General features: G+C 41.6%; 1 protein-coding gene and 1 long non-coding RNA gene across 3 annotated transcripts in view; both read right to left on the reverse strand.

Moving 5' to 3' along the window:
- Positions 1–7,994, reverse strand: part of ppp2r5d (protein phosphatase 2, regulatory subunit B', delta) — a 51,008-nt gene extending 43,014 nt beyond the window's left edge. For both annotated transcript variants that reach the window (XM_063191110.1, XM_063191109.1), the window contains exons 1-2: positions 7,919–7,994; positions 6,592–6,675 (exon numbers count right to left, since the gene is read on the reverse strand). In XM_063191110.1, the coding sequence (XP_063047180.1) occupies positions 6,592–6,675; positions 7,919–7,945 (111 nt within the window). In that variant the 5' untranslated portion in view covers positions 7,946–7,994. The remainder of the gene's footprint in view (positions 1–6,591; positions 6,676–7,918) is intronic.
- A 1,559-nt stretch (positions 7,995–9,553) lies between these two features.
- On the reverse strand, positions 9,554–12,100 carry LOC134441342 (uncharacterized). The gene is made up of 5 exons (XR_010033144.1): positions 11,910–12,100; positions 11,716–11,797; positions 10,586–10,674; positions 10,162–10,318; positions 9,554–9,663 (listed from the first exon to the last, which is right to left on the reverse strand). It is a non-coding gene; the product is annotated as an uncharacterized LOC134441342 (long non-coding RNA).
- Positions 12,101–16,013: the final 3,913 nt, after the last annotated feature.

The following is a 16,013-nucleotide window of genomic DNA, read 5'->3' on the forward strand; positions in this document are numbered from 1 at the left end:
TAGCCTTTGCAATCTGTTAAATGTTGTGCAGCAGTCAATCGCTACCACACAGCAGAATAACAAACACCTTAATGGCCATACATTACATTTACACTAGTATGCAAGTGCTGCAAGTGTAAAGAAAAATCTATACGTCTTAAAATGAGCATGTGAACTGATGCATCCTGCAAGGCAAAAAAAGAGAATGCAAAGTTACACAAAGCACACTTGTATGCTTTGAACAGTGGCCGTGGTTTCACACAATTCAGATTTGAGAAATGAGGAATTCTTGATTCATCAGACATCCTACATATTATCCTGTCTCCTTCTCTCAAAAACAAACAAACAAATATAACCAACTACACAGGTATCCTAAATGGGCAGATGCTGCATCACCCCTGTTGGCATCTATTCAGAAGGAGCCGGATAGACACAGGCAGACAGACAGACAAGCATTTAACATTCATCAGCTGTTCGGATGTCACCAGCTCCACATCAACAGCTAAGAGGCATCTTAAATACAGTGCCCTCCATAATTATTGGCACCCCTGGTTGAGATGTGTTAAAAGCCTTAAAATAAATTCAGTGTTTATTGCAGAAGAATACTGTCACACTGAAAATTGTAGGAAAATGTAGCCTTCAACTCAAATGAATTGTAAGAAAATAAAAAAAATCCCTGACTGAAAAATAATTATATTTTTTTCATTAAATCACCCTGTTCCACAATTATTGGCACCCTTAACAATTCCAGGAAATTAATAAATTAATTGAAGCATTTCTGACATTTCTACAGTATTTCTTTAGCATTTACCAACAGTTTACCAGAGCATTGTAGGAACATTTAATTAGTAATTCATCACTTCCTGTTTCCCTGGGGTATAAATATGACGTGACACCGAGGCCATTTCTTCTATCCACTCACTCTTAAACATGAGAAAGACAAAGGAACACAGCATANAAGTGAGGCAGATGTGNGTCGACCTTCACAGGTCCAGGCAGAGCTACAAGAAGATTGGCACTCAACTGCAGCTGCCCATATCCACTGTGAGATGAATAATTAAGAAGTTCAAAACACTGGAACAGTGGTAAACAAGCCTAGACGAGGACCCAAGTTTCTTTTGCCACCACGCACAGTGAGGAGGATGGTAAGAGAAATCAAAAGATCTCCAAAGCTCACTGTTACAGAATTACAACAAATGGTAGCATCCTGGGGTCACAAAGTCTCCAAATCAACCCATCAGGCGCTGTCTACACACCAACAAGCTGTTTTGGAAGGGCATGCACGGAGAAAACCTTTCCTCACTCACAATCATAAACGCAAATGTCTGGAGTTCGCCAAGCGGTATTGGGGCCTCAACTGGGACCGTGTGCTTTGGTCAGATGAGACCAAGATTGAGCTTTTTGGCAACAAACACTCTAAGTGGGTCTGGCGTGCCACGAAAGATGTGCATGCTGAAAAGCACCTCATACCCACTGTGAAATATGGGGGTGGGTCAGTGATGCTGTGGGGCTGTTTCGCTTCCAAAGGCCCTGGGAAACCTTGTTAGAGTGCATGGCATCATGAATGCTTTGAAATACCAGGACATTTTAAATCAAAATCTGTTGCCCTCTGCCCGAAAGCTGAAGATGGGTCGTCACTGGGTCTTTCAGCAAGACAATGACCCTAAACATATGGCCAAATCTACACAGAAATGGTTCACCAGACACAAAATCAAGCTCCTCCCATGGCCATCTCAGTCCCCAGACCTCAACCCCATTGAGAACCTGTGGGGTGAGCTGAAGAGGAGAGTACAGAGGAGAGGACCCAGGTCTCTGGATGATTTAGAGAGATTCTGCAAAGAGGAATGGCTGAAGATCCCTCTTTCTGTCTTTTCCCATCTTGTGAAACATTATAGGAGAAGATTAGGTGCTGTTTTGTTGGCAAAAGGGGGTTGTACAAAATATTAACAACAGGGGTGCTAATAATTGTGACACACATTATTTGATGTCAAATAATTATTTCTTTATGTGGGATTTTTTCCCCACTGAATAAATGCACTTGTATTGAAGGTTGGATTTTTCTCTTTTTTTCCATTAAGGTCCCATATTATTTAGAAAAAAATAATAATAATTGGAAGCTAAAAAACACATCTCAACCAGGGGTGCCAATAATTATGGAGGGCACTGTATCTACCCAGGAAACCTGCACTGGGGAGAGCTGAGAGGGACCAGCTAAAGAGAGGACATAACTGCCCAGCTCAGCTCTGTATAATGTTTGTGGCTTTGGGGGTTTGTGTGTGTGCATGCTTGTATAGCATAGGGGTGTTCCAAGAAGATGGTTAAGTGATAAAATCAGACTAAATTAGCCGAAAGAAAATCATAAACACACTAATAAATAAGCTGTATGAATCACTTAGTAATGAAACAGGACTTATTAGCCCACTACCTTCAGATTAGCTTCACCTCCTTTACAAATGAACCACCTTCCTTGTCCTTCTGTGTATGTGTGTGGTGTCTGTCTGTATACTACACCAATCGGGGTACAATCTTATCATGCTTAATTATTGCCAATGAAAACTTGGCTGATGTTGGCCCTGCCGTGGCCAAACGGCAGGGCACTCGCCTGAAATGCGTCTGACCCGGGTTCGATTCCCGGCCCGGGTCCTTTGCCGACCCCTCCCCGTCTCTCTCCCAATTCACTTCCTGTCCACCTCTCACACTGTCCTATCAAATAAAGTCGAAAAAGACAACAACAAAAAACAAAAAACTTGGCTGATGTGCTACTTGAGAGGGTAATACTGAGTGTGTATAATGTGTTTGCAAGTGTGGGTGTCAGAACACAGTAAAATCCTCCCATGGCTCAGAGATGGGCAACTTTGATGATGAGGGCCACATCAGAGATGCTCTAGACAGAGATAAGTCATTCTAGTTCATTTCTGGTATCCACTTTCTGTCGGGTGAACGCCCGTTTAGGAAACCTTCGGTTAGGAGACCTTCGTAGTTCTCAGGTTGAGAATAAATGGAGTCCCCTTAGCACTGTAGATGGTGGTAGCGCACTTCTTGTGCAAACACCTCAAAAATAGAAGAAGGAGGGGACAACGCCTCCTTAGGAGAGCCAACTTGAGCACACACTTTTGCATTGGGTGGGCGGGTTTCAAAGCCTCTTTATTACCCCACCCTCTTTGGCCACATTTTTTTCATCATCGCCATTGGAGGGCCATAACAAGACCACAGATCTGACTGCAACTTGCAGAGTTTGAGATGCAGTTGGTTGCTCATTGCATTGAATTGCACTGCATGCAGTTGGTTGTTCGTTGTTTGAAAGGTATGGTTGTTGGCCAACACTATAATTACTATAGATTGACTCAGTAATGTTTTTTTATCTTGCCATTTTTTTTTAAATTATGTTTTTTCTATGGGCCGCATTGAGTGAGGGCATGTGGCCCGTGGGCCTCCAGTTGTCCATCCATGGGTCAGAGGGTTGTAATGAGAGAGAGAGAGAGAGAGAGAGAGAGAGAGAGAGAGAGAGAAAGAGAGAGAAAGAGAGAGAAAGAGACAGAGACAGAGACAGAGAGACAGATGGGGAACACTACCAGAGTTACCATGCCTCATTAAAGAATATGGCAGCTGTGAGTTTATTACACCGCCTTCTGTGAAGCGGCAGTCATCTTGTGCATTATAACCAATGCTTAGTCATAAAGCTCATATCCACACAAAAGTCGTTATCTCGGTGGGAGTGACGTCATATCCTGGTAACCCAATAAACACTAAGGAAATCAGCCGGGGCTCTGTGGGCAGTGTCCTGTTTGCGCCTTATCGCCGGCAGATAATGACTATGATTAACTGCACTTGCTACCCTACACTAACTGACCCTTGCTCCTCACTTGTGAACAATGTCACACTGTGCTTGTATATGTACACAAAAGCGGAAAACTAAACTCAGACTGAGCACATAGTACGCCCTGGCGCAAACCCCCTTCCCTGAAATGAAACAATGTATTTCCTGCATTCTATTGCAACCACATCAACTGCAACGACATACACCACAATATTTGGAAAACCATTGAGGCAAACACCATGGCAAACAAAGATGTCTAACTTCAAGGCAATAGAAAAAGAAATGTTTTGAATTCCTTGTTCAACTGATGCAAGCAGCAGTTGAGCAGACATTTCAAATGGGACAGAATAAATGAGTACACCAGCACAGATTAATTTCACAGACATTTGCATTTCTGGTTAAAAATAACAGCATACAACAAAACCCCTAATTGTGGGGAGTGGGGAACCTATGTCTCAAGGGCCATTTACAGACCTTGAGGCCACCTTATCCGTACCCCGCCGACATAATTGTAATGTTATGCAGTTTCACATCTTTTGAAAAGAAATCTAAGAAACTACATTTACAATACATTTAAGCTATATTTTCAGGAAACCTAGAGAAGGTGGGGTCTGTTTTAAAAGGTGTCCACCTTCAATATAGGCCTAACGTGCAGACGGAAATACTGGTTTGTGTTCATAGTACGGCCCTTGGTGGACTTTATACAATTTGAGAAGGAAAAGATGGAAAAGATTCCACCCCTGTCCTAATTGCTCCTGGTGGCAGGGTGGCATACCTGGTGGATGTGAGGCATACATGTAAAGCGCGTTGAGTTCTCGAAGGAATGGAGAAGCGCTACATAATTGCAGTCCATTTACCATCCATGTCTGCCAAACAAAGCTTCAGACTTCACTTCTACATATATCTGTCCATCCAGAAATGTTACATTAAACCGTGTTTGAGCTAGCTTGCTTGCCTGAGAACCAGGGGTAGTATTCCATAAACATGGTTAAGTGATAACCCTGGCTATATGTAAGGGTTAACGTTCGGCGAGAAGGTCGCTACCGTGGAATAGCAGCACGACAGAGAGAATCTTTAGACCCCGACGCGGAGCGGAGGGGTCTTGTTCTCTCTGAAGTGCTGCTATTCCACAAAGCGACCGACTCGCCGAAAGTTAACCCGCTTATTATATGGATATACTTAAATGATTCACACATGCGGGGCCATTTCTTTAGACCTATTTAATGTTAAGATTGTTGCTGCGCAAAACAAAACAGTGCCGTTGTGGAACACCGCTAGGCAACAGCTAGGTAGGCTAGCCAGGACAACAGGTGTTGTCTATCACAGCAGCTGATTAGAGTGACAAAAGACCGGGCCCCCAGGACAACGGGTGCTGTCTATCACAGCAGCTGATTAGAGTCTTGTTGAAAAGTCGCTTTAGCAGTGAAAAGTCTTGTTGCCATTGACAGCGGTCTGTTATAGACCAACCCGTCCGTTATCGAAAAATAACAGACGTCCGAACGTTGGGGAGCCCCGTTGAAATGAATGGAGCATTCGACAGATGACGTCACAACCATATAATAATAACTAATAATAGTTAGCCTAAGGCAACACTTAGTTAAGAAAATGAGGATTCCAAGCTCTTCTTAATTTAGATGATTTACCATGACCTCAACGTTAACGTAACCAGGTTTACTACTGAACCAAGTTCTTAGAATACCTCCCACCTCCTCCCCCCCAAGGGCCACTGACTCATCATATCCAGAGCATGTCTCCCAAACACAGCGTCCCATCAGAATGTGAAATGAAAGCGTCAAAGTGAACGCCCAACTGGGAAACTCCAACTCCCATTGTCATTGTGACACAGCACTCCACAGCACACAAGTGAACAACACTGCACACAACGAAATTGCATTTATCCCTCACCCGTGTAAGGGGGCAGCCCCCAATGGCACCCTAAGGGAGCAGTGCGGTGGGACGGTACCATGCTCAGGGTACCTCAGTCATGTAGAAGGATGGGGGAGAGAGCACTGGTTAATTACTCCCCCACCAGCCTGGCGGGTAGTGGGTCGAACCGGCAACCTTTGGGCTGCAAGTCTGAAGCCCTAACCGCTTATCCATGACTGCCCATTGCTGCCATGTGCTTCTTCATTCGATATTTATTGTATACCCATTAAAAACAGACGGCTTGCTTGTATGCATCTTGTGTGTGCGCGCGCGTGTGTGCCTGTGTGCTTTATTGGCAGTAAACAGAGTCAGGAGTTACTGCCCGTCTTCTCGTCTCCATCCACAACATCCAACTGCCACACCCCCATTCGTTTGTCGTATCGACATGAGCTACCCATTCATCTGTGCTACCAAGACAGCGCACTGAAGTAGTGTGCCTAGGGGGTTAAGGTAAGGGCCTGTTGGTAGCTCATCTTGAGTGAGCAGCCCATCTTGATGGAGTATACACTGCTGTCTCCATCCCTGTTGCTTGAGGGAGTCCAGGCCTGGCTAGGAGCATTTCAGCTGCATACTGACAAGTCTGCTTGCCTCTCTCTTCCCGAGGGCCAGGTAGGCTCACAATCAACCCAGGAAAAACCCATTCACAAAAACGAGAGCACACAACCCATGAGGGTGGGAAAATCACAAGCTTTGGTATGGGTTTGCAAGACAAGGTTTGTCTTTAAGCTACATTAAAGACCAACTGTGTGTGTGTGTGTGTGTGTGTGTGTGTGTGTGTGTGTGTGTGTGTGTGTGTGTGTGTGTGTGTGTGTCTCGCAGCATTCAGTCTGCATTCAAGAAGAGACTCAACATTCTTGAAGCGTGATTACCTCGTCTGCATTTTCAGTCCCCTGCTCCTTTCCGCCGCTGACATTACTGTTTTTCGTGCTGCCTTTTGCAGATTTGGTTGGTTCCTGCGGACGAGAAAACGGAATAATCAGTGTGATTAGTCGATTGCATGATGTCCTACGCGCCTTGATTTGGACAGGGCTCCTTGCCAGACAGAGGGCGAGGTCATTATTAGGAATCATTGTACATTTACTGGCCAGTTCGGGTAGGTTGCTTGATTAACAGTATACACCTAGGCATTAGAATAGCTGTTTGTGCAGACCCAGTCTGTATTGAGTTCCGGACCGTGGCAGGCCAATATTCTACTAATAACTGCGCCGTCTATGTCAAGACCACGCAGACAAGGAAAGCCATAGTGCAATTACTGCAAGAGCTCTGCCTCTGACGAAATTACAAAATGACAGAATCGCATCCGACAGCAGACCAGGAAACATCTGCAGCAACATTAAACACTTAGTTCTACATCACTGACAACAATGCTGGTGTTCCTGGCAACTGGGGCACATCCAAAGAACATTGACATGTCGAAGAACAGAAAAAAGGTAGCTGCACCAAATGACAAGACCCCCTGACTGTCTGTCAGAATGAACAAATAGAGGAAGGCTCGTTTTCACGATGAAACATGACGCCTCCAGACATCTAGTAATAAATGACAAGTTATCTGTTGAATGGCAACATAACTATCGTTAGCGTTACACAAAATCAGTGCAAAACTGAAAAGGGGGTTGTTGGTACTTCCCCGGCTTTTTGGTCGTACAGAGACATCAAGCTGGGAAGCAAACATCTTTTCACAGTCAGCCTTTAATCGCCACAGTATAATACATTTCCTCGCTCATGTCGATTTGACAAATGCTGCCAAAACGTTATATGTCAACGCAAAACAGCTAGCTAGATGGGAAGCTAGCACGCTAGGCGGCTAAATAAATGAATTATTAAAAGTAATTTTAATGTGCCCTTGCCACTCATCAACTAGAACGTTGGAATAGCCCGCGCGCAGACATGCATTCAATTAGTTCTGGAAGAGCACTACAATGAATAACTATGTCGTATTTGCCCATATATGACACATTCGTTCAAATTTTGAAAAAAGAAAGGGGCTTTGCCACCAGGGCTGGTACTCCATCACGTCACGGGCTATCCGTTAGCTGTACCACCACTTAGCTCTGCTAATACTATGTTAGGCCATATAGGCATATTTGCTCAGCTGTCAAAACATAAAGAACATCTTCCACCAAAGTTGATCCATATTATGGTCTAGTCTGCAACCTTGATAGCGCCCCTCTAGCTTCATCCGTTGCATTACGTTACCTTTTCTTTTTTAGTTTTATTCGGCATTTTGCGGGTGTTGTTTTTCACGGTGACTCCGTGACTGACTTCCTCAGGACTGGTGCGCTATGCTTGTACTGCTTTACCTCGAGGTCCCTGCGCCCTTAAAGTCCGAGGCCAATTTCATTGGCCAGAGAGCCATCAAGAAAAACCTCATTGGTTTATGGGACGTCAGATACCCCAGCGACAAACTCTGCAGCGCACCTCATTGGGCAACAGCATTATTAGGGGTAACGCCCTTCTTAAAATCTGTCTGGAACGGGGTGTTTCTTTCTGCACTCTGGTTGTGGCGGCTATCAAACAACCATAAAAGTGTGGGTACCGTTGGCTGCATGGGCCCTAGGAATGGGAATTGTGTCATTTATTGTCACAAATGTCAATGTTGTACATTAGGCCTACTGAACATTTGTACATTTTTCATTTCGACAACAGCGGTCATCCATCATCCTGCCACTCATTACCAGAGTTAATTTGCATTTCGTCATCTTTAAGATGTTCTCCCATAGATTCTTTGGTTCTCCCACTTTGCATCTGGCCCCAGCCCATTTGCAGATAGACCTACCTGCTGTATTTCCAGTTGACAGACGCGGTGGTCCCTGAAGATGACACGAAGAAAGGACATCTCAACATGACACGAATGGACTGGACATTCCTCTTGTTCGCCATCTCCGTCTTCATGTAGGCTAGATTTATTTTTTTCGGCAGGCCTACTGTGAGAATGATCCTTATTCAGTTAATTAGCTTGTCTCTCCGTGGATTGTTTCATGTTTCATAGGCTACTCACCTGTCTGATAAATATCCTGTCTCTGTATTTTGACTGAGATTTTGCACGTGTTCTGCATTAGGCTACATTGTTATTTAAATTTAGGCCTATTTTACAAATTGACTCACAGTCTACACTTGAACCCGGTCAAATGGCGTTTGGTGAATTAATAACATCATCTGAAGATTATGGGTGGTATTGTTAATGTTTTTGTTTTTTTTAATCGTCAGAAAATCGCATCGCATTGGTGTAGAGTTAAATTTTCTATCTGCCGTCGTGATATGGTGTGTTTTCATGCTTATGGTGTTGATGTGTGTGAAATGGACAGTGATGGGCAGTAGCTTCGCTACAAGCTACTAGTTTAACTACATTTCCCAGTAGCTTGGTCGTAGCTTCACTACTTTATGTATCGAGTAACTTCCCTGTAGTTGAACTATTTTTTGTCTTAACCCTTATCAAAAAATCCTTAAGGAATCCAGTAAGGTAAATCCTGTAGGATCTCTATCAGATTTTGGAACCAAAATCCTACAGGAATCCTATTGGAATCCAGAAGGCAGAATCCTACAGGATTCCTTTAGGATTTCAATGTTCCTATAGGATTATTTGTTCCAAAATCTGATAGAAATCCAATAGGATTCTGATGGGATAATTCCTATAGGATTTATATTCCTATAGGATTTATTCTTATAGGATTTATATTCCTATAGGATTTATTCTTACAGGATTTCTATTCCTATAGGATTTGTATTCTGTGGTGTTTATTATAATAGGATTTTAAAACATAGTTCACATAAACATAATGCAAAAAAACAACACAGCAAATGAAATGGTCATATGCAAAATATATTTATTATTTCATTATTTGATCATTGTGTGGGTGTCATTTTTGCCTCATCTGAACAGTCCTGTGCCATTGCTTGCTTGATCATTGAAGTGTCCACATCAAATTTGTTTGTGAAGTAGTCTGAAAAAACAAACAAACAAACATACAGAGCAGACCAACACATGGAAAATTAAGACATGAGAAAATACATAGGCCTACTGAATAGACTTTAAAACTCTATTGAGAATCTGTGGCATGTGCGGGAGAGGGTTTTTTGTGTTGTTGAAAACAATGCGTGTAGCATGGATGGAAATCTTGTGACATTGTCAGACATTTACAGTGCATCCCGTAGGCTAAGTAATTCACATGTTTTGAGTGTCATGGGAAAAGCTACCTGTTTGTACTTTATTTGCACATATTTTTTTTTGTCATAATGGGGTGTTGTGTGTACAATTTTGAGTAAAAGAAAGGCAAGCTGAGAAAGGAATTGAATCCATTGTGAATAAGGCTGTAACATAACAATGTGTGGAAAAAGTGGAGTGCTGACAGTGCTTGCTGGATGTACTGTATAAAAACTATTCCTTGTCTGAGAACTTTGCTGTTTATGTAAGCAAGGTATTGTAGTGAAAAGGTACTCACTTATGAGGTTTTTTTGTTGAATTTTACTGGTGGTTTTCCGGTATACGAGTGCGTGGCTAGGACCTGCCTTCCAAAAACTGCCAACATATGGTCTGTTGCCCTCCTGGGGTCACTTCTTGTGGTTGTCTGTGATCTCTGTTGTCGGGCCTACTTGAACCTAAAACAAAACCAAAGCACAGGAAGAGAATAGTTACACTCATTTTAATGAACACCAAAACAGACTCTTGGCAGAGTTGTGATTACCTCATTCACTCATTTTTTTTTCTTTCTTAAAGCCCATAGACTCTTAAGTTTTAACTCCAAGATGTATTCTAGATGATGAGTGACAGTATAGCAATCATTTCTGAATGTTAAGCAGTCATGCAACAATGCCACCAGGTCACATTTAACTTAATTATGATCTTATGTGTAGTTTTAGACTTACCGTTTTTCTTGCTATTCTCAAGTATTTCCATCTGGCACCAAGAAGGCTGATGTTCCTGTCTGTTTATCTGATTTTGACTTGTGAATTCACTGTGAAAACAAGAGGGACCCATTCAGTGAAGGCAATATGAACTCAGGAGTTGCACTTATATTAAAAGTGATATAACTTACATTATAAAATGATAATGGCGTGGCATCTGGTCGCTGCTCCCATTCCCCCACATTGTAAAGAAAGTATTCAAATATGCCCTATGTTCAAGAACTTCATGTAGCCACATTTCCGAGTAAACTAAGAGAACATGCCCTTCCTCCCGCCATGGGACATAGGGCCTAAATTTGAATAAATTCTTAGAAATGTGGGAACATGGGCCAGCAGGTATAAGCTGCGGGACCAATGGGCTGTGAGACCAATGGGCCTAAAAATGAGTGGGGACCACTCTGTGGGAACATATAGACATGCACCCGTGGCATAGCACTTAAAAGTTGAGGGCTACTATGGATGCCAGACCATTATCATTTTATCTTACTTCCAGTGTTGGGCAAGATACTCAAAACAGTAATGCATTACTGATTACATGTTATTGTCTTTTCAAAATAATCTCTTACACTTCACTATTACCATATTTGACATGTAAGGCATTACACTACTTTTGCATTACTTTAGTTACATTCCCCAAAAGAACTGTTGGCCTAAATATGGATCTGGAAATGTATAAAAATGTAAATCAAGCTCATGAGTCATGACCTTTTCACCTCCCATCCAGGAGGTGTTTTTGACAGCATGTAGACTACCAGGTTCAGGAATAGCCTCTTTCTGACCCACCACACTGAATAAATCCCACTAAAATCCAGGACATTGTAATGTGTTGTAACTTCAGTTATTTAGCATGGTAAGTAAGAAAAATGCCAGATTTTGCCCTGTAATGCCTTACATTGCTGTTTGCATTACAGCAAAAAGTAATGCATTACAACAATTAATTACTTGTGTAATGCATTACTGCCCAACACTGCTCACTTCAAATGTCCAGTGGGAAAATGGGGAGATAACACTGAGGTGGTAAAGGCTGTGATGTGTGCTTGCAGTGGTGCATAGCAAGTTTGACAAAGAATAGATTATCATGATAAACTTACCGTAATGTCCTTTCAGTCAGTCATCATGGGCCACTTGAATGGTTTGACAGCCCCAACTCCAGCAGGAAACTTGAGGACGTTACTGCAGAAATAGACCTACATTTTAGACTGCAACGTTGTCAGACTATAAACACACGACCAACATACAATGTGATATTGCAAACCATACAATATAAATCCAAATAAAAACTCACCTGCTTGCTGGGTAGGCTACGTTTCACACGTTAGCAAACTTGCTAACGGTAAAGTTACGGCGGCACTTCAGAAGTCGGATATCGATTAGTAAACGCGTTGAAGAGGTCCTTGAAGTGACAGTATTACAGGCAAACATTTCGGCAAGTTAATTAAACGTTTTTGTTCTTTTTTTTATCAAGCCCGAGTTACATCTCTAGTCCAATAGCTACCTGAATATGCGACTGCAACGTCACTTTGTTTCCCTTGACAACCAAAATCATTTCAAATTTAGCTGCGCTCGCTTAGAATTCTAGCTGCGGAATCTTGTAAATCCTATAGGATTTTCTAATCTTATAGGAGACAATGAAAATCCTATTGGAATGTATATAAATCCTATAGGATTTTCGTAGACCTATAGAATCTTATGGGTAAAAACAAAAATCCTATTGGATTTTAGATGAATCCTATTGGATTTTCAGAATCCTATAGGAAAAACAGAAAATCCTAAAGGATTTTTTGATAAGGGATGTAGCGACGTAGCTTCCACAAAAGCTACATTTTGTCCTGCAATGTTGCTCAAAGAAAAAATGTTGACTCTTTCCTGAGATCTAGGCAGTCACGCCAGGGAGTGCCCCACACTGTCCCTCAGAAACATATCATGCCCCCACTTGGACTTATTGGGGTCACCCTAGGCCTGTGCCCTATAATGATATTTAAAACATACTGAATGTATAATGAATATCAATTAAGTATAATGAGATCAATAAAGTTTTGTTTAATGAAGGTAGGCCTATCTGTTATTTTAATCTGACATTATGTCGGGACAATGTAGCTTATGGTGTAGTGAACTACATTTCCGCACATTTTTGTAGCTTAGCTCACTACATTTCTGATGGTGGTAGCTTTAGTGTAGTGAAGCTTAATTTATGGTTGAGTAGCTGATAGCTTAGCTTACTACATTTTACAAGTAGCTTGCCCAACACTGGAAATGGATAGGCCTATTTCTTATCATTTTTAGTCGATTGTGAGAGGAAACTTGCTACAGTTGGCTATTTCCTCCTAACTATTAATAGAGCATTTAGTATTTAGCTAATGCATATTTCGCTGAGCTGTGAATGCTGGCTTTCATGCTAATTTCATATTCAGTGTTTAGGAGGCCCTCAGTGGCCACAACTTTCTGAAAATAGGCCCTAACTTATTATTCATCATAACAGTATAATAATATAATTGATAAATATAATGTAGCCTAATATAATAAGTTATGTTATACTGTAATACTGTATATACTATAGCCTATGTTTTGTTGGGCCCCAGATTTTTTTTCATATTTTAAAGTGGGCCTTGGTGTTTTGAAGTTTGAGAACGGCTGGTGTAGCAATAGAACTTCACTGGAGTCTGGACACTGCGCCGTCACTGTCATAAAATGCTTCTACCACCCCCTTCAGGACAAATTTGGCTAGTTCAACGACAGTCCATCAGTGGTTTCAACTAAACGTTGCATGATGCTGAAGGCATGTTGAGACTGTGAAGTGCAACGAATAGAATTGGTATTTTAAGCCATTGGCTTTTCAGCACAGGGGCCACAACAGGGGCCAGGAGGAGGAAATCTACAGGGGTCCTGGCCCACTCTGGCCCCTGTCTAGAACCGCCCCTGCTAGAAAGGCAGGTGTTTGTTTGCACTGAACTTTTTGACCTCGCCCCCAATGCTGCGCTCAAGTTGCTGCCTTTGTTCAAATGTAATAAATGTGTAGTAGTCAGACAGACAATGCCCTTAAGGTTTTACTGTAAGAAAACACCTTTATTGAGAATACTGACAGCTATACACAGAAATAATACACAATATGCAAATAAGAAGTTACCAGGGAATGATATGAACAAAACAGAAATCAAACATGCGTTGTACATTAACCTACATTGTAGTAGGCAAAATCTGTCAGTTTATGAATGCAGTAGGAGTGCACAGTAGTCGACTGTGATAAATCATTAGCCTTATCGTGGCTGAGCCACTGAAATATATAAGATTTTTTTTAATGGAAAGCATTTATGAAATCTCTCATCCCATTTGCCTTGAGTGCTTGCGAATCACTTACCATAGTCCCATGTGTGTCATGGAGCTGGAACTGTAGAGGCAGTCACTGAGAAAAGGGCAACACTGTCAATTGTCTCACCAAAATTAACTAACTAATTAAATAACTAAATGTTATAGCTACAGAAATAGCTACAGTTGGCTATTTCCTCCTAACTATTAATAGAGCATTTAGTATTTAGCTAATGCATATTTCGCTGAGCTGTGAATGCTGGCTTTCATGCTAATTTCATATTCAGTGTTTAGGAGGCCCTCAGTGGCCACAACTTTCTGAAAATAGGCCCTAACTTATTATTCATCATAACAGTATAATAATATAATATAATAAATATAATGTAGCCTAATATAATACGTTATGTAATACTGTAATACTATAGCCTATGTTTTGTTGAGCCCCAGATTTTTTTCATATTTTAAAGTGGGCCTTGGTGTTCTGAAGTTTGAGAACGGCTGGTGTAGCAATAGTCTATTATAGAACTTCACTGGAGTCTGGACACTGCGCCGTCACTGTCATAAAATGCTTCTACCACCCCCTTCAGGACAAATTTGGCTAGTTCAACGACAGTCCATCAGTGGTTTCAACTAAACGTTGCATGATGCTGAAGGCATGTTGAGACTGTGAAGTGCAACGAATAGAATTGGTATTTTAAGCCATTGGCTTTTCAGCACAGGGGCCACAACAGGGGCCAGGAGGAGGAAATCTACAGGGGTCCTGGCCCACTCTGGCCCCTGTCTAGAACCGCCCCTGCTAGAAAGGCAGGTGTTTGTTTGCACTGAACTTTTTGACCTCGCCCCCAATGCTGCGCTCAAGTTGCTGCCTTTGTTCAAATGTAATAAATGTGTAGTAGTCAGACAGACAATGCCCTTAAGGTTTTACTGTAAGAAAACACCTTTATTGAGAATACGGACAGCTATACACAGAAATAATACACAATATGCAAATAAGAAGATATCGGGGAATGATATTAACAAAACAGAAATCAAACATGCGTTGTACATTAACCTACATTGTAGTAGGCAAAATCTGTCCGTTTATGAATGCAGTAGGAGTGCACAGTAGTCGACTGTGATAAATCATTAGCCTTATCGTGGCTGAGCCACTGAAATATATAAGATTTTTTTTATGGAAAGCATTTATGAAATCTCTCATCCCATTTGCCTTGAGTGCTTGCGAATCACTTACCATAGTCCCATGTGTGTCATGGAGCTGGAACTGTAGAGGCAGTCACTGAGAAAAGGGCAACACTGTCAATTGTCTCACCAAAATTAACTAACTAATTAAATAACTAAATGTTCAGCATAAGCACATGTCTATACTGCACATGCTGCTACATTAGGTCTGATGAGTGGTGTGTGGAGGTCCAAGGATTTACTGTAGGCCTAACATGATTAAAGCTTTAGCTAGGGCCTATTGGAACAGCATTGCAACTGATCCAATGTGTTGTGTTACATGAACAAATAAATAAATAGCTCCGAACCCTAATTTTGCAATGGTGCTCTCAGTGGCTACATCAGACAAAGCAGATTCTTCTCAGCCACTAACACAATTTGCTGCTTCTTCAGATCACCCATGTTCGGAGGCATCAGTGATAAAACATGATTCTTCACTGCTGCTGTAGGCCTACTACTTACTTCCAACTCAGGGCAGGAGGAGGGCCAAGGTAAGTGTTCACAGGATGCGAAAAGGTGTTTCCGGGTGCATTTCCCTGGGTGTAAAAGCAGTGATTAAAGGTGTGTATGGCATCCAAAGAATAAATACAGCTCCTTTCTAAAAAAATTACAATATCATGGAAAAGTTGATTTATTTCCATAATCAATAATGTTAAACTGTCATAGATTATAGATTCATGGTCCACATTGTAAACTATTCCAACAATGGGTTTGTTTATTATTACATATTGTGGGTGTCCAGCTCCACAAAAAAAAAAACATGAATGAAGTATTTAAAATAATAATAATAATAATAATACAATATTGTGATGAAATCGCCATTTTCTTCAGGAAAAAAAGGAAAGAAATTTGGGTCACATCAAATCAG

This window comes from Engraulis encrasicolus, chromosome 24 (assembly GCF_034702125.1).
Source record: "Engraulis encrasicolus isolate BLACKSEA-1 chromosome 24, IST_EnEncr_1.0, whole genome shotgun sequence".
Lineage (NCBI taxonomy): Eukaryota > Metazoa > Chordata > Actinopteri > Clupeiformes > Engraulidae > Engraulis > Engraulis encrasicolus.